This window comes from Sprattus sprattus, assembly GCF_963457725.1.
Source record: "Sprattus sprattus genome assembly, chromosome: 11".
Taxonomy (NCBI): domain Eukaryota; kingdom Metazoa; phylum Chordata; class Actinopteri; order Clupeiformes; family Clupeidae; genus Sprattus; species Sprattus sprattus.
The window spans coordinates 24968684-24993532 of NC_137909.1; the positions used below are offsets into that span (position 1 = coordinate 24968684).

Genomic DNA, 24849 nt, shown 5'->3' on the forward strand with positions numbered 1-24849 from the left:
TGCTCACCCATAGACATGGAATAATCTATTCTATGTCTATGTGCTCACCCCCACATACACATCCTGTTGTGTATGTGTGAGAGTTTGTAAGGGTCTAGCATTCCTGCACTGCCACCTTGAGGCACGGAGGTGTGATTACACACACACACACATACACAATCGAGTATGTGTACACACATTGCTCAATACATTACATTGGAGTTACATTTCTTATACAAAAGGTGCCTCTTTCTCGATTAGCTCAGTCACTCACTCACTCATCTGTCCATCCCTGTATTTGCACCGATTTCTTTCAATTTGACTTAAAACCATCAGCTTGTTGCCCGCTCCCCATATATTAAAAAAATCTTTAGGAACAAAGAGACGAACAAAATAAACATACTTAAAAAAAAAAGAATCCAAAACAAAACATAAAAACAGACAGTGGACCGTGGTCACATCCACTCATGGCTCCGAGAGTCTCTTTCTCCCCTGGTTACCCCCCCCCCCCCCTCGACCCCGTTTTCTCCCCCGCCTCCTCCTCACGCCTGCTCCTTGTCGGCACGCCACAGCTGCTCCTTGACCTCTGGTGGCAGCGTGTTGAAGAGGTCCTCCTCCACCACCAGGCCCGAGCGCTTGAGCAGGCGGCACTCGGACAGCTCGACGGGCAGGCCCTCCAGCCGGTTGCCCCGCAGCTCCAGCTGCGTCAGGCTGGTCAGCTCGCCGAAGCGCGACGGCAGCGTGGTCAGGCAGTTGTTGCCCAGGTTCAGCGTGCGCAGCTTGCGGCACTGGAACAGCTCGGCCGGCAGAACCTCAATCTGAGGGAGGGAAAGAAAGAAAGAAAGAAAGAAAGAAAGAAAGAAAGAAAGAAAGAAAGAAAGGAGGAATGAATGAATGAAAGAAAGAAAGAAAAAAAGAAAGAAAGAAAGAAAGAAAGAAAGGAGGAATGAATGAAAGAAAGAAAGAAAGAAAAAAAAGAAAGAAAGAAAGAAAGAAAGGAGGAATGAATGAAAGAAAGAAAGGAAAAAGAAAGAATAAAATAGAAAGAAAAAAATAAGAAATGAAGAAAGGAAGGAAGAAATTAGAGAGGGGAATGATGGTGTGAGTATGGAGAAATGAGAGAAGGAGAGAAGGAACATGATTAAGTGTGGTGCACATGGAGCATAGCATGACTAAAAACATCACCTGTACATTTCACTGACTAAACACATATTTTCTTCTTCAAACACTCACATACATGTTTACGAGCTCTACCCTTGTAAAGTGTGTGTGTGTGTGTGTGTGAGAGGGTGTATGGCTAAGGAATTAGGAATGACTGCAGTACATTCTATAGGTAAAACACACCAAAGCCAATTAACACGGATCATCTTATGCCAGCTTTTCTTAATGCTGTATGTGTGTGTGTGTGTGTGTGTGTGTGTGTGTGTGTGTGTGTGTGTGTGTGTGTGTGTGTGTGTGTGTGTGTGTGAGCTTTGTTTGGAGTTGAGTGTTAGACGAGGAAGAGAGCACATTGTTCTCTAGGGGAACATTAATTGTGACACTATTCACACACACACACACACACACACACACACACAACAACACACACACACACACAAATAGACTTGCTTCTGCTGAGATTAAGTCCATCTGGACTCCCCACACACAAATTACACAACTCATTTAGGTCTAACGCGCTAATGGCGCAACAATGAGTGTGTTCAGCACACACACACACACACACACACCACACAAACAAAGGCATAGTTGGGAAGTCTCATAAACCTGAGGCTATATTTAGACCCATACCACCTACCGAGGCTAGACCCTGAAATAAAACAAATAAACAAAAAAGCATGTGCACTCCAATAAATTCTATAAGAAACACACACATTCTTGCAAAAACAAAAACAACCCAAATTAAAACACATGTGCACCATTAGACACACACCCCCCCACACACACACACACACACACTCACTCACACACAAAACATTCTATTAATATGACTTTACGGTATATAATCTAATTTCCCAGGCCTAATCTGATGTGTTTTTATGAGACCCCTCCATGAGTGATCATTTCCAAATATGCCCAAATTGCCATACACACAAAAAATACCACACACACAACCACACCACACACACACACACACACACACACACACACACACACACAACCACACCACACGCGCTCACCCTGTTGGCGGTGACGGCCAGGTGCTGTAGGTTCTGCAGGAAGCCGATGTCCGGGTGGATGCTGGTCAGGTTGTTGTGGCTGAGGTCCAGGTAGCGCAGCTTGCGACAGAAGAACAGCTGGCTGGGGATCTTCTCGATCTTGTTGCGGTTCAGGTAGAGGCGCTCCAGGTTGGTGAGCGTGCCGATCTGGATGGGGATGTAGGCGATCTGGTTGTACCACAGCCTGAGGCAGGTGAGCCGGTGCAGGTGCTGGAAGCTGATGATCTCCTCGATGGTCTTCAGGTTGTTGTCTTTCAGGTCGATCTCCTGCAGGTTGTGGAGGCTGGAGGGAGAACACAGAAGGGAGAGGGCAGTCAGATTTACTATAACTTTGCTTTCTCTCTCAACAATGTCCTTCAGGAATCAGGGAATGACAAAGAAACAAAAGAAAACAAAGATGTCAATGGAGGTAAGACAGAGCCCATGTTATTACTGTAGGTGAGACAGAGCCTATGTTATTACTGTAGGTGAGACAGAGCCTATGTTATTACTGTAAATGGAGGTAAGACAGAGCCTATGTTATTACTGTAAATGGAGGTAAGACAGAGCCAATGTTATTTCTGTAAATGTGGGTGAGACAGAGCCCATGTTATTACTGTAAATGTGGGTGAGACAGAGTCATGTTATTTCTGTAAATGGAGGTAAGACAGAGCCAATGTTATTTCTGTAGGTGAGACAGAGCCTATGTTATTTCTGTAAATGTGGGTGAGACAGAGTCATGTTATTTCTGTAAATGGAGGTAAGACAGAGCCTATGTTATTACTGTCAATGTGGGTGAGACAGAGCCCATGTTATTTCTGTAAATGGGGGTGAGACAGAGTCATGTTATTTCTGTAAATGGAGGTAAGACAGAGCCAATGTTATTTCTGTAGGTGAGACAGAGCCCATGTTATTACTGTAAATGGCTGTAAGACAGAGAGCCTTGGTTATTTCTGTCAATGGAGGTAAGAAAGAGCCCATGTTATTCATGTCAATGGAGAGCAACATAAAAATGGAACATGAATGCAGTGATTGGCAGGCCATACCACAGTGCCAAGTCAAAGCCCACTAAAAACAAAAAACAATTACAAATGTCCACGCAAATGACACTGTACTCAAGGACATTGTGATTGTAATCTTAACTCAACACGTCTCTAGATACACGTGTGAGTAGGTATGTGTAATATGCAAGGGTGATGGTTTACACAGATCAAATGTACACCAGCAAGCCATGCTCAGACATAGATTTCTCTGGTCTGAATTCATGTGCGAGTGTGTGTGTCACTTTTACAACGCCTTGATTAGTATGTGAACTGACAGTAGCAGAGATAAAAATCAATCTATCAATAGACACCCTTTGGCAATGAGACAGATTTGAGTATGTGTGAGACTGTATGCGTGTGTGTATGTGTGTGTGTTATGTAAATGTGTTAAAAGCGTGTGGCTAGTACATTTTTTTGACCTCTGCCAAGTCAGAAAGATTTGTTGTACACAGACAATATAAAATAGAATCATACAGGGGAAGAGAAGAAAAAGGATTGTGGCTACGCTTCTTTTTTTCACATCGGATTGTTCCGACAGGGTACTCTCGCTGGGATTGGATTCATATTTAACCTAATAGAACCCATAACCTGGCAGTCTTTTATGCCTCCCTTGTTCCTCTCCACAAAACAGATACGACTTCTGCCACCATAGCTTCTATTCTGTATCCAACTGGAATCCGTTCATTGTGCTTGCAACTCACTTGAAGTTGGAGGGAAGAGAAGGACTTCTTATCAGCCCTTGCTTACGCACACACACAGACGGTGCACTTTTAAGCACATAAGCAAAGAAAGAGGCGTCAATTCTTAAGAATCAAAGTTACACAGAAAAGCCAGGTTTCAGTACACAAAGACATATAATTAATACAAAGGCATTCATAAAAAACACATACTTCCTTGATTATAGTCAGAGTTTCACATTTCTCTATAAATGATTGCTGAGGAATATGTATGTCTCAGGATAACTCTGTGAAAACAATACAATCAAGTTTGTTCAATTTTTTTTGTTTTTGTATTATTATTTTTTTTTGTCAATGTGTGTGTGTTGACTTTTCAGTTTCTCTGTATCCGTGATAAAACTTTAAAAAAGAAATAAAACTAGAAAATGCATTTCCTGAAGGAAATACCAGTGCATGAAATGCAAAGGTTAAGAAAGGAAGAAGAAAAGAAAGAAGAGTGAAAGAAGGAAAGAAGAAAGGAAAGAAGAGTGGAAGAAGGAAAGACAAAAGGAAAGAAGAGTGAAGAAAGGAGAGAAGAGCGGAAGAAGGAAAGAAGAGTGAAAGAAGAAAAGAAAGAAGAGTGAAGAAAGGAAAGAAGAGTGGAAGAAGGAAAGAAGAAAATAAAGAAGAGTGAAATAATGAAAGAAGAAAGGAAAGAAGAGTGGAAGAAGGAAATAAGAAAAGAAAGAAGAGTGAAAGAAGGAAAGAACAAAGGAAAGAAGAGTGAAAGAAGAAAATAAGAAAGGAAAGAAGAGTGGAAGAAGGAAAGAAGAGTGAACAAGAGTGGCTCTGGATGAAGAGATAAAGAGAGAGTGAAAATATTGAAAAGAGGAGATAAAAATGGAGTGAAGAAGAGAGATTGAGTGTGAGAGAAAGTTGACTGAGAGAGAAAGATGGAGAGATGGAGAGAAAAAAAAGTAGAGAATGGATGGTGTCTTAATGTTCCTAGTTACAGTTAAATTGAGAGGGACAGAGAGAGTAGAGGTTCCTTTGATTTGGTGCAGCTGTCAGTGAAGCACAGGTGCAAGCCAGTTTAAAGACCCTATTATGATGTCATAATGGCCCAATGTAAGTCAATGGGAGAAATTTATATTTGTTTTTCTTTAATATCTTAAAAAGTATAAAGTTTAGAAAAGTGAAAAATACATAGCATAAGTGTCGTTTACAAGACCTACGCGTCAAAGTTTGAATGAAGTTTCTACGTTAAGCGGTTCGGGCTGAATTAATCGCAGAAAAAGGTAACAAGAATAAGAAGAAGAAGAAGAAGAAGCCTAGGAATAACAATACAGGGCATTTCATGCACTGTAATAAAGTGTTAAAAAAAAAAGGAGATTGCTGAGGTGCTGAATGAGCGCTTGACTCACCTGAAGATGGAGTGTGGGATGCGCTCCAGGTCGCAGCGCACCAGCTCCAGCTCCGTGAGGTTGACCATCTTCTTCAGGCTGTTGAGCACCATCAGCTTGGTGCCCTCGTTGTTGATGGAGAGCCTCTGGAGGTGCACGCCCACGTCCGTGACCACCTGGGGCAGCTTGGTGAGGTTGCTCTTCAGCCTCAGCACCTTCAGCCTCTTCAGCTCGCGCAGGCCGTCGATGACGATGTAGCGGTTGTTCTCGGCGCTCAGGTTTCCCGTCAGGTGGAGCTCGCTCAGGTTCTTCAGGCTGTAGATCCACAGCGGGATCTCCTTGATGTCGGTGAACTTGATGTGGAGCGACTTGAGGTTCTCGCGCAGGAAGGCCAGCGCCGGTGCCTCGATCTTGGCCGGCGTGTGGTACAGCCAAAGCTCCTTCAGGTTGGCCAGCTGGGCGATGGTGGGCGGGATGGTGATGTCCGGGATGAGCTCCAGCTTGAGCACCTCCAGCTCCAGCAGGTCGAACACCGTGTCCGGGATGCCGCTGAGCATGAAGAGGTGCAGCTCCAGCTTGTCCAGGGAGTTCTTGGTGGCGCGTTGACGGAGCTTCTCCGGCGTCCACTCCAGGTTGAGGTTGAGCTGCCGCAGCTTGTTCTCGCTGACTTCCGAGAGGAAGACGGCGAAGCGCTTGGAGTAGAGCGGGTCGTACTGGTCGATCATGTGCAGCATGAAGGCGAAGTCGTTCTTGACGTCGGGGATGTCCGAGTAGCTGCTCTCCTCGCGGATGGACTCGAAGGAGTAGCGCTTGAGCGAGTGCCGGAGCATCCAGCACAGCGTGTAGACGCAGATGAGCCCGTAGACCAGCACCAGGCTGATGTAGAAGCAGGCCAGGATCTTGAAGAGCGTGGCGAGCGGGTGGGCGCAGAGGTAGAGCCGGTAGCCGGTGAGACGCTCCAGGTCCACGGAGCACCAGACGCTGAACTCGATGTGGCGCACGTAGTAGGCCGTGTAGCAGATGATGAGCGCGAACTTGACCACCTTGATAAGCGTCTGCCGGATGTAGAGGCGGTAGACGATGTCCCCTTCCTCCACGTGCACGCGGAACTTCTTCACCTTCTCGAAGAGCGCCTTGGCCTGCTCGCCCTCCTTCTTGTCCAGCACGCCCGTCTCTGAGCGCTCCACGATGCCCTGCTCCAGCCGCGACTTGGTCCGCTGCAGCATGGGCACGCTGGCCTCCACGTCCTCTGAGACGTTGGACATCCTCTTGTGGTCCCGAGCCCCGTTGGCCTTGATGGACTGCTGCTGCGGCTTGGAGTCGCTCTCCTCCACCACCGTTTCGGACAGCGCCCTCGTGGTCCACGGCGAGTCGAAGCACTTGAGCAAGATGGAGACGAAGTGCTCGAGCTTCGAGCTGGTGCGCGGGAACTTGAACCAGAAGTTGCTGCAGGCCAGGAAGATGAGCGTGTGCAGCAGCACCAGGTAGGGGAAGTACTTGGCGAACCAGTGCAGCTTGTTCTCGTAACACACCGCGTCCACGTAGTTGTACTGGTGGCGGTCCAGGTCGTACTGGATCCCCTTGGGCTCGGGGGGGCCCGGGAGGCTGGGGTCGACGCTGACGTTCAGGTGCCCGCAGGTCATGTTCACCACCCACTTGCAGGGCAGGCAGATCATCTTGTCCTGCGTGACCTGGAGCGTGCCCCCGAACACGGCGATCATCAGCATGACGATGGAGATGTAGTCCGTGAAGACGTCCCACCACGGCTTCAGGATGCGGTACGCCGGCTGCGTGTCGGCAAAGTACCGCAGCTCGGTGATGGGGATCATGATGGCTTACCTGAAGACAGACAGGAGAGGAGGGAATTAGACATACAGAGAAGAATGGTAATAGACATCAAGAGTGTGTGTGAGAGTGTGTGAAAGTGTGTGAGAGTGTGTGAAAGTGTGTGTGAGTGTGTGAGAGTGTGTGTGAGAGTGTGTGTAAGAGTGTGTGTAAGAGTGTGTGTAAGAGTGTGTGTAAGAGTGTGTGTGTGAGTGTGTGTGAGTGAGTGTGTGTGAGAGTGTGTGTGTGAGAGTGTGTGTGTGAGAGTGTGTGTGTGAGAGTGTGTGAGAGTGTGTCTGAGAAAAAGAGGAAAGGGAAAAATGGTGGATGGAAAGGAAGAGACAGATGTTGACAGTACAAAGGAGGCAAAGAAAGCAAGTTTCAAGATAAAGAGTAACATGGAAGGGAAGAATAGCTGGTTAGTATGTCAGCACAAGTTCTCAGCCACTCACTGAAGCACGTGCGCAGGCACGCACACACACACACACACACACACACACACACACACACACACACACACACACACACACACACACACACACAAAGAACTAACTGATAAAATGCTAGACAGAGGGATTTCTGTGACCATATGGATGGAATGAAAACCGCAGACAAACGGCTACTTCACTGTGGCTGAGTGTACGCACATGTGCGTGTGGTTTGTGTAAAAACCCTTTGTCTACGTTTGTAACTTTGTATAAGTGTGTGTGTATGTGTGTGTGTGTGTGTGTGTGTGTGGTGGTGGGAGATAGTTGTGCCTCAGCTGAACTTCATAAAGTCTCATTTAATGCAGCCAGCCCCCCCCCTCCCTGCTCTCAAGGTTGCCAGACTGGCAGAGTGATCGCTCTGGGTTGCCAGATTGGCACATGGAAAGGCTATTAGGTCTCCCATCTGTTCTTGATCCGTTCTGTTATAGATGTAGGCCTAGCCTCACACCAATTGTGTCTCTGTGTGTGTGTGTGTGTGTGTGTGTGTGTGTATATGTATGTGTGTCTCTTAATACTGGGCTAAATGGAGGATGTCTATATATCAGAACAAAGGTTCCGACACGAACACACACACACACACACACACACACACACACACACACACACACACACACACACACACACACACACACACACACACACACACACACACACACACACACACACACACACCTGATGGATCAGTATAACTAAATATAGATTTTCCCAGAGCAGCAGAACAGAGGACACAGAATACTGGTTCCTAATTACACATACTGTGAGGCAATATATGTCTTATATATATTAATATATTAAAAGATGAACCAGCAAAAAGGTTCAGAAATTAAAACCAATGTCCTCTAATAACAAAACTAAAAGAGTGTCTTCTCCCACAGTTGAGTAAACTCATATTGTCCACTGTGCCATCATTCGCCTGCTGGCTCGGGCTATATATATAAATATATAAAAGAACTCAACCTTGCAACTCTGGAGAGTCAGAGAGAGAGAGAAATAAGAGGGATGGAAGGAGGGAGGGAGGGAGGGAGGGAGACAGTTAGACAGAAGGAGGTAGGAAGAGTGAGGGAAAGCGGCGTCGGAAAAAGGCATCTCCCTGTCTCCTATTGTTCCTTTGTAGCTGTGGAGGTCCCTTATATAACAGGTCGTGTGTGTGTGTGTGTGTGTGTGTGTGTGTGTGTGTGTGAGTGAGTGTGTGGGGGGGTCAGACGGGACAGGAAGGACTGACTCAGACAGGGTGACGACGCTGAAGAGTTGAATCTCAGAGTGAATCCTGGCAACTTATGTGTCCCTGACCTGAGGACTGCAGCGCTTTGTACGAAAACTGGGCAAACTGAACACACACACAGACACACTGTATTTAAAAGTGTGTGTGTATTATTTACTGTGTTCTCAGTACATAGTGGAAATGGAGGGTGACAGAGAGAGGGGCAGGAGACGATGCATTCCTGAGAGAATTACTCTTACAAACCATTTAGTCAGATATGTGCCATTTTTAAGGGTCAGGAGTTTGGGCTTAGAGGGCTGGTGTGTGTGTGTGTATATGAGTGTGAGTGTGTGTGTGTGTGTGTGTGTGTGTGTGTGTGTGAGTGTGTGTGTGAGGGACAGAGAGAGAGAATGTGTTTACTTTGGTTCTTATCTCACTATTCTTGTTCCATCTGTCCCATTTCTCACACACACACACACACACACACACACACACACACACACACACACACACACACACACACACACACACACACACACACACACACACACACACACACACACACACACACACACACACACACACACACCTTCTTAAGAAGAACATGTATCCGAACCAGAACAGTTTCCTTGCCAAGGCCGCAGAATAAACAGGAGGACCAAAATGTGTGTGAGCGTGAGTGTGTATGTGTGTTTTTGTCTGCGAGGGTGTGCTCTGATCAGCTCTCTGTTGTGAGACATTTCCTCTTCATATCAGGGAGTGGTCAGAGGAGACAGGATTTATAAACACACACACACACACTACATTTGTTTTAGCGTTATCTCCATCGTTCTCCCTCTCGCACACTCCCTCTGTTTTTGTCTTGTGTGATAGAGGAAACATTTTAGCCAGTAGGCTAACACTAAGCTTTAACACCCAAGTGCTGACATTTGTCATTCTTACTCTCTCTCTCTCAGACACACACACACACAGTCACAAACACACACTTGTTTTCCCTCACTCGGTCAGTAGGTGCTCTGTCTGTAAGTAGCTACATACGTTTGTACGTACGCCAACAAGAGCGCGTGTGTGTCTACTTTTCGCCATGTGTGTGAGGTCTAAAAGAGGAAGAGAAAGCACTCGTTTTCTGGGTAGACAAATTAGAAACGTGACTATTGGAGGTACAAGAACAAGGGGAAAGGACAGGGAGGGAGGGAGGAGGGAGGGAAAGAAAAAGACTGAGAGAGGAGTGGAGTAAACAGAGTGTACATGTCAGGAGAGAGGAACAACTCTCTCATTACATGAAGGAAAAGGTCAAAAGGAGTGGGCAGAAGAGAGGGAGAAAGTAAACTGATACTGTATGTAGGCCAGAACTCCGGACCGCTCTGTGAACCCTCAATGAAAAGGCACTGTGTGGCCCGGTGGGTCAAAGCTCCAAAGAGACTGCAGCTTGGACATTAAGTACAACATAATAAATAATCTTTACCATGTGACTGCCAAATGGTTATCCGCGGAAGTAATCCCACCCCCTAATTGGCAGTGCAGTGCCATTATGGCAACTCTATTTGACAGGGTAGTTTGGGAGTAATGGCACTATCTGGAAGATTAGTTTGGCGGTATGAGCAGTACTTCAAACGGCAGTTGGAGCAGTCTTTTTTCTGTGAACAGTAGTTAGCCACCAAATTCCCTGTGTGGAAATGGGAAGACTGGCCACCAGGCAGCAGGGTGATTACCTGGCGGAGGAGCTGGGCAACATGGTCACTGTTTAGCACTGTAGTAACTCATTGGCTAAGTGTAGCTAATTCCTGTAAGATCAGACGCTTTCTGCTTGAGAAAAAGATTGTGACTAGCTCTTTTCAGCAGCCCACATATTTCATCTTGTGACAGTGGCAGCATGTGTGTGTGTGTGTGTGTGTGGGGGTGGGGGGGGGGGGGGGGGTGGGTGGGGGGGGGCACTACCCTGCCCTTCCTTTCCCAGCAATTGCACTCAAAGCAAAGTGTGTGGTTTGTCTGTGGTGGCCTGATGAAGGGGTTATCATTATAGAAAGACTATTCTCACTAAAGAGCATGGTGAACGGTTTTAGCATATTTGGTCAAATCTTGCCTTGGTCTCTCAGAGTTAAAGGCCTCAGGATGTGGCAAAACAGGGAAAGCAAGAATTATCTGCACCTGTTGGAAGAGAGAGAGAAAGAGGGACTACTCAACATCTTTCTGCTCAGGCATAACTCCCTCTTTCTTTCTTTCCCTCTCCCTCTGTCTCTCTCTCTCTCTGTGTTTTCAGTATCAAGGGTATCCAATCCTGCTGTGATTAATCTGCAAAGCAGCAGAGTTTTATTTTCAACCCTAATGAAAACACCCTCTGCTCATCAAGCCATTGAGGACCATGGCAGCCTTACATACAGCCAGGTGGATTTCATTACGCCTCTGCCTACAGTTTGGAGAGGACTAGATTAGCAACGGCAGCACTGTGGAAATCTGTTTGAACTCTGCATCAACCATTTGCCCACTCCTAACTTGTTATTAGATGTTCTGAACAGTGTGAAACAAGACTTTGTACAGCCCAGTACATGCACAAGCGCACACAAACACACACACACACACACACACACACACACACACACACAAACAAATTCTGCCATCTTTCGTTCCTTCATATTCCCCCTGTCACTCTGTGTCTCTCCTCTCATTCCCAAAATCATATATTTCTTGTCCAGGTACACCTCTCTTGCTTCCCACTCATCTCTCACTTTTTCATCCCCCCCCCCCCCCCCCCTCGCACTCACAAACACATACACACACAAAGAGGTCATTGTTGGTCAGTTCTTTGTACAGGCAGACTCCTGAATAACACGGTTGAGGCCAGTCTGCAGTGGCCACTCCTTCAAGGACACACCCACTGCCTCTGCCTTCCATTCCCTCACAGAGACACACACTCTTCACACACAACTTCTCCATGCCATTCCTCGTGTTCAGAAGAGTGAAAAATCCCACTCACTCTTTCACTTTCTCTTTCCTAACATTTACATTTAGATTTAGTCATTTAGCAGACGCTTTTGTCCAAAGCGACATACAAGGGAGAAAACAGTCCCCCCCCGCCCCCACCCCACGATGAATCATTCTGTCCTCTCTGTAAGTGCAGGGGCTCCCAGGCGGCCTTCCTGACTCACCCATTTCTCTCACTTTCTAAACTAACATCACCTCATCTCACTTCTCCCCCCCCCCCCATCTACTGTCCCGCGTGTTCCCTATAATTCCACCTCCCACATCGCTCCTTGACTCATCATCTTGGCCTTTTTGAGTTACATTAATTATGATTCTGCCCTACTGAGCACAGCCTGGCAGCTGTGAATGCTGCTGTTCCCTCTAGACTCGAGCCTGCTGCAGAGGGTGATGCCAGGAGCTGAAGGGGGGGGGGGGGGGGGGGGGGGGTGCAGGACACAATAGGACAAGTCAGGTTTCTGCAAACTCAACAACACCAGCTCTCATTTGACACCCGAAACTCAATAATGGCCAACATAGGTGGCACAACCTGCGGAGTGAGGACATATGAACCAGGACGCCCATATGGGAGCAAAAGCGTGTGCACTCACAACTTAATCAGTGTGAATTCTGCTTATTCTGGTGGTGTTACAATCTTAATTGATCTGAAATTACATTCATTGTTTGAAGTTCACTAGTACACACCGTACCTCTGTCCTTGCCAGGATCAGATGAAACTGAACATGTCAGTGCAGCCTCACCCTACCCATTCCCTCCCCTAAAGGTTCACCTGCCCTATTTTTAAATCAAGAAATCAGTATAGAAACAACACTCGCAGACTAGAGATCGTGTTGAATACTTCACTCTCTGCCTCGACCTCACTCACGCACATTGCAGCCTGGCATAGCTATATTTGTGCAACACCCATCGTCTACATCTGAGAAGACCTTAAACCGGTTCTCCCTTCCTTTCATGAGGCAGTGTTTTTTTTCCTTTGGATAAAAAGACACTGACACCCCATCATCGAAAGGGGCGAAGGAAGTGGGTGGACAACAGGATGTTTAGATTTGGGCTGTACCCAGATAAAAAGAATGCCCCCCCGGTGAACGAGATGAACGGAGATAAGGAGACATAAGCTTTTCGTCGTTAGCGCCTAAATACATCTGTCCTCCCCAGTACGTGAAGTTTCAATTCCCTTAACAGTGTCAATCCAATAGCCTCTCACACCCTCAACAATAACCTAGCCTACGACATGACAGGCGCAGCCACCTCCAGGCTGTCTCAGCTGTAATGAAATACATGACCAGCCGTATTTGTCCCCAAGGAGAGCTTATAACACCGGTCGGAGCGGAGCCGGTCAGAGCGGAGACCCGAGAGTTGGGTGGGTGACTTGACTGATTCTCACGCAAGCGTGAATTCAGTCGCTGTCCCACCACCGATGGTATTCTCTTTTGTTGAACACCAGCACCACCCCGGTTTCTGTACCACTTCAGGCAGTGAATTGCGACAGGCCGACGAAGCGACACTTTACACACCACAGACACACACACAAACAACGGGGTGACAGAATGAAGTCGTACTCACCGGGTGTGTTACTTTGAGTCTGTCTTCTTTCAGCCACACATAGCTGATACATTTCTTTCCCTTCTCAGTGCGGGAAGCGACCTCTCTGTACTCCGAAAAACTCTGGAGGAACGCAGCTAGCCACACCCAGGATATTACGTCAGGACGGCAGAGAGCATTGCTGAGAGCCACTGCGGCGTTCCAGGCTCTTCGCTGATCCGGCTGAATGCGGCTCTCAATACAAAACAGTGACAGGACTGGCTATTCAGACTATCCTTGTGCATTTAAGGTCGCTTGACGTTGGTGCAGGTGGCACAGTAGCACCAGCTGATTTGACGCATCGCCCGAGCACTCTCGCGAGTGGTAGCGTGAAGCGCTCTAAATATGCTGAAAAAAAGATAGTGGGCTACCACCTGTGTGAATAGTTCCTACAGGTTAGCTACAAATGTCTTTAACTTTTGAGATGGACTTCTAAAACTGAATTATGCCATAATCCCATGTGGTATGCCATACCACGCCGTACATATACTCTGTAGCTAACCTTAATCAGACTTTTTTGAGTTTTAACTGAAGCGCCAACGTGCTAGAGTCGCGTGACGTCATACAACTGCGACTTTAGCGTGATGAAATCACGTGAAAGTCAAATTACCAAAACAGGAAGTTCCACAACATGTCTTCTGCTGCTAAAGTTATTTTTCCAGCATCCCGAGCCCTGTTCAATTGTGTATTACCCGGACCATGTTTTCTCCGTGCACATACACGTGTGAGATCCCGCTTTACACGTGAATGCGGTCAATGGGTGAGGTTGTCCCCTACAGCTCGCTGTCCGGTCTGGCATGGACATACGGAGAATGGGCGATTCAGTCTGGACATTACACAGACCGCATTCTCCACCACAGCAAGCGTCCGAGGGGAAGCCATCGGCAGCATCCAATCTAAACATTATCAGCTGGTATACACGTGTAAGGTAAAACAACCAATTTGATTTTCGGATGTTTTGCCTTTTGCCATCTGTAATCAGTTTCCTAGATACAATGAGTTTGAAATTCATCTGTAACTGTAGTCTACTCTAAAGTCGGATAATCAGAACCACGTCAGATCTTTTAATGATAATTTTCATGTTATAGTACTTTCTTGATAACTAGGTGCATGTCATCTAGCTTCTATAAGCCAACCAAATATGATGCAGATATCAGCAGGGCCCTTCCACTCTGCTGTACCTGTCTATACTTGATTAGCCCTATTTGGAAGCTGATGTCAGCAGCTGCTCTTGGTGCATAAACGTTGTCTGGGAATTCCCCGCCCCTTCACTGCATTTCATTTGCTCAGTTAGTCTGGCCAACTCCTCAATGGAGGTCCACTTCACTCACGTAATTGGACACGCCTTTAACCAATCAGACCAACGATACTATACAACGATCGGTAATAAAGCAAACACATCTTTTTTCTGTATGAATTGTTCCAGAGCAGGTTTCTGTTCTATTTTCAAAGAAAACTTGCCTTTGAAATCATCCAAGACAGCCGCGACAGCAGTATATAGTTTACTGTGTTTTTCTCTTAAGTTTCGCTTTTGTAGACGTGGTTATTTTAAATCCGCCAATGGCGTGCCAGGTAGCCAAAAGCCAGTTTGTGATTGGCTTCAAGGATTCTGGAAATCTTGAAGTGAACTGCTATCCTAAGTTTGCCAGACCCCCTTCAGAGGCTAAATCAAATTGGCCGAAGAAGAGGGGCGGGACTTCCCAGACTAGCATAAACGTACACCTAGTTTAGTTTAGTTCTTCATTTGTCTTTGTCACAGTTGCATACAGGTCTTGATTTCCATGTAGCATGGGTTCTTAGGCACCATGTCCATGTCCAATGGCTCCACTGAATATTTTTAAAGAAAGCTAACCTTCTGAAAGAATCCGTCTTTGGTAGATTAGTTTTGCAGGTAGTCAGGAACTCGGTTTATTCTAGCGCAACAGAACAATAAACGCCCATATCACGATACACAAGATAATTCTTTCAAAGTAATTGCAGAGAGTCACATCTCTTGTAATGTACAATTCAAATGAAAACAATGACATGAGATATGGGAGGGGCCGAGTGTGTCTGGGAGTCAAAATAGGAGGTATTAGTTTGAGGGAATATGACTGCTATTTAACCTGGTTAGAATTCGGACCCTAATTTAATCACATTGAATAAATGCTAAGTATTCCTGTCTCCGGCATATCCCACACATGGCTCAGCAATCAACCTTATGTTCCTAGCTGGCTGGCGTACAAAATGCCAGGAAGCAAGCTTGATGACTCTGGCTGGCTTAAAACAAATGACAGGAACCAGACCTAAAGGCTCTGGCTCCAAGACACCTAGGGATGAAGTGACAGATTTGGTGGCTCTGTATGTTGACTATTGGTGTATACTAAATAATGTGATAAAGCTTCAGTATATTGAATTCAATGAAATCTAACACTTCTGAGATGTATTTATTACTAATTTGTGACAGTCTTCAAGACAGGATGGTGCCAACTATGAAGCCATGTTACATGAAAATCAGTCATAAGGCTCAAAATGTTGCACACTAGTTGCGGAGTACAATGCCATTATTTACACCAAGTATGAAGCAAATACAAGGCGGTCAGTCGGGAGGCCTCTGCTGATTTAACATGGAACGACCCAGTTGCTAGTTTTTAAATGTTGTCATGCTTGACCTGCTGAACCGTCTTGTACCTGCGTGCAGGTGTGCTCCACCCGAACATCGAAGAAGATATCTAAGGTGGCCTATCATAACGGTGTTGTCATAGTGACGTGCCCTGGATGCAAGAACCATCACATCATCGCAGATAATCTGGGCTGGTTCTCCGACCTAGAGGGCAAAAGGTGTGTAAGAGAGAGTCGATGTGACCTGTGTTTTTAAGCACAGGAATTTTGAAGGGCAGTTACTGTCTCAGCAGCTGCCACGCCCCGTCCCCTGGACGCATATTTTCCCTTTATCATTTTAAAATCTCACTAACTGCCGCTGCCACGCCCCCATCCCCTGGACGCATATTTTGCCTATATCATTTTAAACTAACTCACTAACCGCCGCCGCCACGCAGAAGGCAAACGGGCAGTTGCTCGAGCAACCTTAGCCCCCTCCTGTGCACGTCCCTGTTACTCAGTTATCCAGGAGTTTGGCAAGGCAAGCTGTACTGAAAACCACTCCCAACTCACTTCCTTGGTCAAACTGTTAATTAATGGAGAGGTTCACAAGAATGGATGCTGCAATGAAAAGTAAGGATCCACAACAAAACATAGCATTATAATAGACAGTTGGAAAGTTGTCCTGCATCTCAATAGACAATTACGTCATGTAGGTTGATAGAGAAAAATTCAGTTTCTGAAATGTCTGTATGTACACTGAACAGCAGTGTTTTGCTGTTGTTATAAGAAATATATTTACTGTTTTTTCTAACACTTTATTGGCTAATTTATGAAAATATTGAGATGGCATAATTTATTGACCAGTCACAGTGATTTATGGTAGTTTGTGTTCTCAGGCGAATATCATCGATCAAATGAAAATAAATCAATCAGTTCAGATACTTTAAGTTATAGATTTTATAGCTGATTATATCTGGTACAAATGCGTTATTTGTGTGTGGCCCGTACAGTTCAGTAAAATGTCTCTTATTTGTATCATGGGCATTCACACAGAAGCAATACACACTTATTGTGACTATGAAAAAAAAAAAATGGAATGTGTACAAGGGACGGTCATAGCAACAGCTGTGATCAGCAATACATATAAATTATTAATTCACTTTCCAGGAAAGCCAGTCAGAGACTGCTACTCTCTGCTGACTTGGCTGGTTTATTACACTTAATCCCTTCCAGATATAATTTTAAACTTTGGACTGTGTAACTTCAGGTTCTTATCATTGACATCCTTAATATGGTCTAGTCTGACTCCACCCGCGGCAACATTTGGGAAAATGCTTGCGTTAACTTGTGTGATTGACAGGTCGAGGTCAGCAAATGACAATGAGACTGGGCAACCCGTTTCATGAGTCCCAAAGGTCGACTCTACGTCAGCATCGGCCTTGCAAGGTTTAAACAGTAGGTGGCGTTTTGAGCCACTTTCAACCCAGAAAATGCCCATTTCTATAAAAACGGTTATTTTGTCAATATTAACAGCAGCATTGATGTGTTAGTGTGCATGTTAGTGTGCACTTCTTCTTTAATGGTAGTCTGGTAGAATGTCTGTCTTCTGTCGGTGTACCCCTCTTTCTTTCTTTCTTACTTTCTTTCTTTTGTTCTTTGTATGTATGTTTAGAAAGTATTGTAATGCATGTCTTGGTACTGTTATAGAAATATTGAAGAGATCCTGGCGGCCAAAGGAGAAGCAGTGCGTAAGATTGAAGGAGAAGCTGCACTGGAGATTCTGATGGAGAAGTCTGGTGAAGAAGCACAAGAGCAGAAACAAGAACAGGAAACTGCAGCGTTGCCATCCAATTCTGAGAAAACTTGACCAACATATATATATTTTTTTATATATCTGATGTTTGTTGTTGATGTTCGTGTATTTCAGAATACATTATTGTTTCCAATAAATATGGCAAATATTTTCTACTTGGTGTGTTGTAAATTGTTTATTTTATTTTAGTGAGGTTTGTTTTTATTTCTGTAAACTACCTAAAGTGATAGACAGTATATAACAATCATATCTTATACAAATCAGTACCCATCTGTGGCAAAACGCTTGAGAGCCCTTAGCATTTAAAAGTAAATTGGCTAGCATGTTGCTAAACCAATATTCAGCCCCACAGACCATAGGGGTTATCCGGGGTGATTCAAAGATAAGAGAAAATATCTTGTGTGACGTACTTCATGTGCTTCTTGACAGCCTTCTGTTTGCAATTCGATGAGCATGCGCAATGCATAGCAAACTGAAAACATTCCCGGTGCGGCTTATGCGCGTAGTCCGGTTGCCCATATAACGGTGCCTGCTGCTGAAAGTGGCACGAAGGCCCTTTCCAACTCACTTGCTCACTCACTAACGGAATACAAGGTCACAATCTACCTTGCTTTGTAGTCAGACTCCCTTGACGTCCGCGAAACAGGAAGTACATATCTTATTGTCAGCTGTGACAGTTGCTAGCTAGTGTCATGACTTCCACCGGCCCGCTGATGGACATGCACCGGCCAAGACACCGACCTTTCCTGATCGGTGTGAGCGGAGGAACGGCCAGTGGCAAGGTAGGACACGAACACAGATAAATAATGAAACACAATTAACATATTATTGGAAAGCTTGTCAACTACTGATGACTGTTTTACCTTATTCTCCATCCGTCGACCGTCATGTCATGTAGCCTCTTTACGTTTTCTCGTGATATGAAGCTTACATGGGAAATAATATAGTATTTAAAATATGTTTAGTTGTGTTTTTTTATGGAGACTGTAGGAGACTATTTATAGTGGCTTCATTTTCGTGCGTTACATTCGCGGTACCCTTTCGCGGGAATTATAGTGCTTGTCATGTTCGACTGAGGAAGGCGTAGCCCTGTTTTCTACTGCAAGTTATGTTTCGTTTCGTGTGAAATAGTGTTCAGTGCAGAAGTTGAATAAGCGAAGTTGGCCAGTATTGTTTTGGAAATAAAACATACGCAAATGCATTAATGCTATTCTTATGCATAGCATTTCACGGGGGGGGGGGGGGGGGGGGGGGGTTTAACAGAAGTCTACCATTGATGTGAAGTTTTATTTCAAATTACAATCGCTCTATACTGGGTCGTCAGTAAAGTGCAATTAATAATGCAATTGAAGCGCATTTGCATTTTCTAATGCGGGTCATGTGGAGAACTGCTTTTAGATTATATTATCACGGTATTCAAATGTAATAAACTTTACATTAGTCTAGGACTAATGTCGAAATGGTAGCCCATCAGTTCAGGAGAACAGACTGATTTTCCATGCTTCAGTTCACATTCACTTTCACATTCCATTTGGGAAAACAGCTATCATCAAAAAATTACCACAAAAGTAAAGTAATACCATAGGTCCGCATACCCCACACACCCCACGCTATGCCACTGCATATATTCATTGACTTCAGCTTTGGTAGTGAGCTGGCCTGACATTGTTACTGGGTCCCATCACCTCCTTACATGTCACTAGTGTGTTGCCATTACATTTATTTTATGTTTACATTCATAGCATGTGGGGTCATTGCCTTATGTGCTAACCAAGGCTTTCTGGTTATGTGTCTGGCAGTCCACGGTGTGTGGACTGCCAGACACATAACTCTACAAATCAGTACCCATCTGTTGCAAAACGCTTGAGAGCCCTTAGCATTTAAAAGTAAATTGGCTAGCATGTTGCTAAACCAATATTCAGCCCCACAACCCATAGGGGTTATCCGGGGTGATTCAAAGATAAGAGAAAATATCTTGTGTGTGACGTACTTCATGTGCTTCTTGACAGCCTGCTGTTTGCAATTCGATGAGCATGCGCAATGCATAGCAAACTGAAAACATTCCCGGTGCGGCTTATGCGCGTAGTCCGGTTGCCCATATAACGGTGCTAACCAAGGCTTTCTGGTTATGTGTCCGGCAGTCCACGGTGTGTGCTAAGATCATGGAGCTGCTTGGGCAGAACGAAGTGGACCAGCGCCAGAGAAAGGTGGCCATCATCAGCCAGGACAGCTTCTACCGCGTGCTCACCCCAGATCAAAGGGCCAAAGCACTGAAGGGCCAGTATAACTTCGACCACCCAGGTATGCTGCTTTTTGCCTATAGGTAACCTGGCACCATGTAGTCAACCTGCTACTAAGCAACCCTTAGGTTTGTGCATTTATCGTTGCCTAGCGTAGTCAAATCCCTGAGAAGGTGTTGGTAAGAGTGTGAGATGTGCATTTGTGAGGGCTAGGTTCCTCCCATACACTGTTTCAGAGGCACAGATCCTATCTGCTGTCTAGAGGCAGGGCCCTTGTGTTTCGTTGTGTGATTGTGTATGCGTTGATTTGCAGATGCGTTTGACAACGAGCTGATGTATCAGACTCTGAAGGACATAGTGGAGGGAAAAGTGGTGGAGGTTCCTACATACGACTTTGTCACTCATTCAAGGTAAGGAATACACACACACACACACACACACACACACATACACACACACACACACACACACACACACACAAGGTATATACAGACCAGTAGGAAATGCACAACCCCTGATCAGCCTCTCAGGTTACATAAGAGACAACACTCCGCAGACAGAGCATTGGTCCTACCATTACATTAACAAGCATGTGTACATTTGCCTACATGTCAGTCATACATGATACACTGTATATATGATTCTTACAGATGACATCGTGCTTTCTATCTATGATGATAGATGCAACAAAAAAAAGCATATTATCTATGCAGTCTATGATCACTGATGATATACGTATTTCTGCATCTATGATTGTACGCATGTGCCAGTGTTTGTGTTTGTGTACGCTTGTGTACTGCTGCTCTATGGCATAACGTGTGCCACCACATTTGTGTTCTGCGTGTAGATTGCCAGAGAGGATAACAGTGTACCAGGCAGACGTGGTCCTGTTTGAAGGGATCCTGGTGTTCTACCATCCACACATCAGAGACATGTTCCACATGAAGCTGTTCGTAGACACAGACTCTGATGTTAGACTCTCCCGCAGAGGTGAATATACAACAAAAACAACAAACAAACTAACAACAACAAAAACAAGGCTGACTTCAGTGATATTATAAACCAATGTCTAGTGTTTGTATTTTGGGGGTCACTCACACAAGGTGCACAAGACATAGGCCTAACCACGTTACCACAAATGTATCACGTGCAAACACACAAGCACACACACTCACACTTTTTTTATGTACAATGGAGTAAGCATCCAGTCAAAGTACGCTGTACTTTACCCAGTGTTTATTTTATTACTATGAGAATGTTAGGACTACCTTTAACAAGGTGTGTGTGTGTGTGTGTGTGTGTGTGTGTGTGTCTTTGTTTGTGTGTGTGTGTAGTTCTTAGGGATATGAAGAGAGGTCGTGACCTGGAGCAGATCCTATCACAGTACACCACCTTTGTCAAACCTGCCTTTGAGGAGTTTTGCCTTCCTGTGAGGACACACACACACAAACTCACTCTCTCTCTCTTACACACACACTCACTCACTCACTCACTCACACTCTCTCTCTCTCTCTCTCTCTCTCACACACACACGCACGCAGTCTCTTTCTCTCTCTCTTACACGCACACACATTCTCTCTCTCTCTCCCTCTCTCTTACACACAAGTGCACAAAGGTCTTTGACATGAGTACGGTTGGCCAAACTGACTTGAACTCTGCTCTCATTTTCTGTTGCAGACTAAAAAGTATGCTGATGTCATCATTCCGCGTGGAGTGGACAACATGGGTGAGTGACACACAGACACACACACACACACACACACACACACACACATACACACACACACACACACACACTGAATCAGTCATTTCATGCCAGAGAGCACTGGGTTTTCAGCTACTTTCACAACCTCTCAAACACCAGTCTGCAATTCCGTTTTAGGAAGGGCAGTGGTGTAGTGGTCCCTGGAGAAGTGGGTATACTCTTCATTTTTATTTTTATTTTAAGCAGCCCATACAGCACAGGATAAACGGCCTGTTTTGAGAAGTGGGTATACTCAATGCTGACTAAAAAATAAGTGGGTATACTCCGTATACCTGCGTTTACCCTGGACTACACCACTGAGGAAGGGTATTTGGTATTTGAGCTCAGCAACCAATCAAATTAAACTCGTCCCTCGGCCACAATCTTTGTTTCCAGCCAGGACTGTGTATAAACACCAGAGTTTTTTTTTTTTTTTTTTAAACCATAAACACTGAACGGAAAGCTGTGAGAGCAAATTGCTCAATTTGACAAAACGTGTATCCGATTACAATCGCATACCTCGCCTTTAATTTACCAAATACTTCTTTGAATCTTTTTTGTCACTCACTCACTCTTCTTCTCTTTTCCCCTTCTCATCTCTCTCTTCTCAGTGGCCATTAATCTCATCGTCCAGCACATTCAGGACATTCTGACGGGGGACCTCTGTAAGTGGCAGAGGGGCGGGGTCAATGGGCACAGTCATGGGCGGGGCTTCAAGCGGGGCATCCCAGAGGAGGACATGCCCAATGGAGCGAGCAGCACACACCCGCACGTACCCAGCAAACGCCCTTTACTAGAGCCCAGCACGCGGCCACATTGAGGAGGATGCAAGCATGCACAAACACACACACACACACATACATACACACACACACACACACGCAGAATGCCTGTTACTTGATTGTAGTACACAAACCCAGTCATTTGCAGATATCCACATTATTTTAGGTACCTCATCAATAATCACTGTATCTATCATCACAAATTAGTTATTCTCATCTGAAAATCACGTCTTCTTCCCAACTTTACCACACACACACACACACACACAAACACACACACACAGTGAGAAGAAAAGGCTGTTCCTCCAGTGGGAGGAAGCGTTTCGTAAACGCTGCCGCCCGACACGTTACTGAAATGCCTTCATGTGAGTGTTTGTCTCATAGTGGAGCCCCCCTGAACCTGCCGGGGGTGCCCCCGTCCTTTCCACGGAATCCTGCTGTAGCTCCTCTCTTCTGGAACATTCTGGAATCTTCTGGAACATGCTCTCATCTTACCAGGGCAGCTGCATCAACAGTCAGGAAGTGCAGCAGGCTCAGGTGCAGAGCACTGATCTATAAAGCGTTTGGACAGGCTTGTGTGGATGCTCTGGAAGGAGGGCAGTATTGTTAAGCAATATTGTTCTCATGTGCGCTGATACTGCTGGTTTGGATTTTAACAGGGTTTTTAACTTCTGAGCTGTCTGACTGTTTTCTCAAAATGAGCTTAAATGCACGTTTTTTTTTCCTTGTGGAAATGTTTTGTCTTGTATATCATCACTATATAAACTAATTTATTGATTAGTCATTTAAAATATTGAGTTGTACAGTCTTCCAATGGAAAATCCATGTGATTGATTGTCAAGTTTTTTTATTAAAACATTTCCATTCTTTATAATATATTCAGACAATTAAAGGTTAAAAAGTATTCCGTTTTCAGTGTGCTTGTTGATTGTTGTGAACCTGTGTTAAAGGCCCATTCATCAGGGCCTCCAGCAATGACAAATTAAGCTGAGAGGGGGTAATTGGTCAGTCTTTCTCTTCCACCAATGAGATCGCTTGTTGTTGAATTTACTCATTTCACATGTCTGCACACATGCTCAGCTGTTATAAATATATATTTCCAACACTCACACACACACACACAGGGACATACACACACAGAGAGAGGCAGACACACACACACACACACACAGGGACATACACACACAGAGAGAGGCAGACAGACAGACAGACAGACACACACACACACACACACAGAGGCGCACACACACAGCATCTGGGAAAGAGCAGAGTGTTTTATTTGTGAAAGAGCACAGTGAGCGTGGCTATTAGTTTGATGAGACAATGCTCCTAAAGACATTTCTCTGTCATACTTGCTACACATTCCCTCTCTCTCGTTCTCTCTCACACACACACACATGTGCGCACACACACACTTAGCGAGAGGCATAATGCTGGTCTGTGTCCTGTTCAAGCTTGACCAACTAGTTCTTCACAGGCGTGTGTGTGCATAATTCATGACGGAGAGAAGTTAAGACTTCAGTATTCTACAGCAAGAGGTAAGATCACAAACTCAGAAATATACAGTTTTCCCTATGTTCATATAGTTTGCAATCCCACACAGTTTGTAAACCTTAACATAAGTGTTCTCACTTATGTTGACATGCACGCGCGCACACACACACACTCTCACACACACACATACACACACACACACCCACACACCCACACATCCTCAAATCAACTTTCAAGTTCCAGTCTTATCCAGGTTCCAAACAAATTCCAGTTTGAGAGGGAGTGCACTGCTACGGTCACAGTGTTGTCCAGGAATCAGCTCAGAAAATACACACACACACACACACACACACACACACACAATCGGCATGGATGATTGTTATAGGAGTGTTCCAAGACTTTTCTATTATCTGTATTTGTCCTGTGTGTGTGAGAGAGAGAGAAAGTGTAAATTAAAGGATACATTTCTAAGTTATTGTCTCTCGGGCTCCTCTGCCACAGTGGAAAGGTTGTCAGTCAGAGTCAGAGTTTCTCCTGTCCATCAAGAGAAGGAGAACCTCTCTCCTTGAGAGAAGTCACTTTATAAAACAAAAATCTTGTCTCTTTCAGAAGAGTCTCTTTGTCTCAGTAGTCCCTTGTGTATGTGTGATTTGGCAGTCTGTGTATGTGTGTGTGTGTGTGTGTGTGTGTGGGGGGGGGTGTTCTAGGGTTCCAGTCCCAGAGTTCTAGGTCGTCTTCTCCTCGCGGATCTTCTTGCTGCGGGGCTTGATTTTGAGCGAGAGCTCCCATAACGCCTCCTCGGCCAGGTGGTCCGTGAATTCGTTGAAGAACGAGATGATGTCAT

The 24849-nt window shown here is 45.2% G+C and overlaps 3 protein-coding genes across 3 annotated transcripts in view; 1 reads left to right on the forward strand and 2 right to left on the reverse strand.

Annotated features, from left to right (window-relative positions):
- Nucleotides 1-521: 521 nt before the first annotated feature.
- Nucleotides 522-13590, reverse strand: LOC308372595 (volume-regulated anion channel subunit LRRC8A; the record flags this gene model as incomplete). The annotated part of the gene is made up of 4 exons (XM_080847795.1): nt 13332-13590; nt 5298-7115; nt 2157-2478; nt 522-797 (listed from the first exon to the last, which is right to left on the reverse strand). The coding sequence occupies exons 2-4, from the start codon at nt 7103-7105 to the stop codon at nt 522-524; spliced, it is 2406 nt and encodes an 801-aa protein (XP_080703921.1). The 5' UTR covers nt 7106-7115; nt 13332-13590.
- Nucleotides 13591-18241: 4651 nt separating this feature from the next.
- Nucleotides 18242-23415, forward strand: uck1 (uridine-cytidine kinase 1). Its single transcript, XM_080847012.1, has 7 exons — nt 18242-18527; nt 19887-20046; nt 20299-20395; nt 20833-20975; nt 21320-21414; nt 21663-21711; nt 22341-23415. The coding sequence occupies exons 1-7, from the start codon at nt 18438-18440 to the stop codon at nt 22547-22549; spliced, it is 843 nt and encodes a 280-aa protein (XP_080703138.1). The 5' UTR covers nt 18242-18437; the 3' UTR covers nt 22550-23415.
- Nucleotides 23416-23663: 248 nt separating this feature from the next.
- LOC308371953 (rap guanine nucleotide exchange factor 1-like) overlaps nt 23664-24849 on the reverse strand; it is a 35148-nt gene continuing 33962 nt past the window's right edge. The window contains exon 27 of the mRNA XM_080847013.1: nt 23664-24849. This exon is cut by the window's right edge and continues 23 nt beyond it. Within this exon, the coding sequence (XP_080703139.1) occupies nt 24731-24849 (119 nt within the window). The 3' untranslated portion in view covers nt 23664-24730.

What these genes read in the sequence shown, in the direction of transcription:
- uck1 (XM_080847012.1), top strand. Translation starts at nt 18,438, where the DNA reads ATGACTTCCACCGGCCCGCTGATGGACATGCACCGGCCAAGACACCGA. An exon ending in GTATAACTTCGACCACCCAG is followed by an intron (nt 20,047 to 20,298) that starts GTATGCTGCTTT and finishes GTTGATTTGCAG; the next exon opens with ATGCGTTTGACAACGAGCTG. An exon ending in TTGAGGAGTTTTGCCTTCCT is followed by an intron (nt 21,415 to 21,662) that starts GTGAGGACACAC and finishes TTTCTGTTGCAG; the next exon opens with ACTAAAAAGTATGCTGATGT.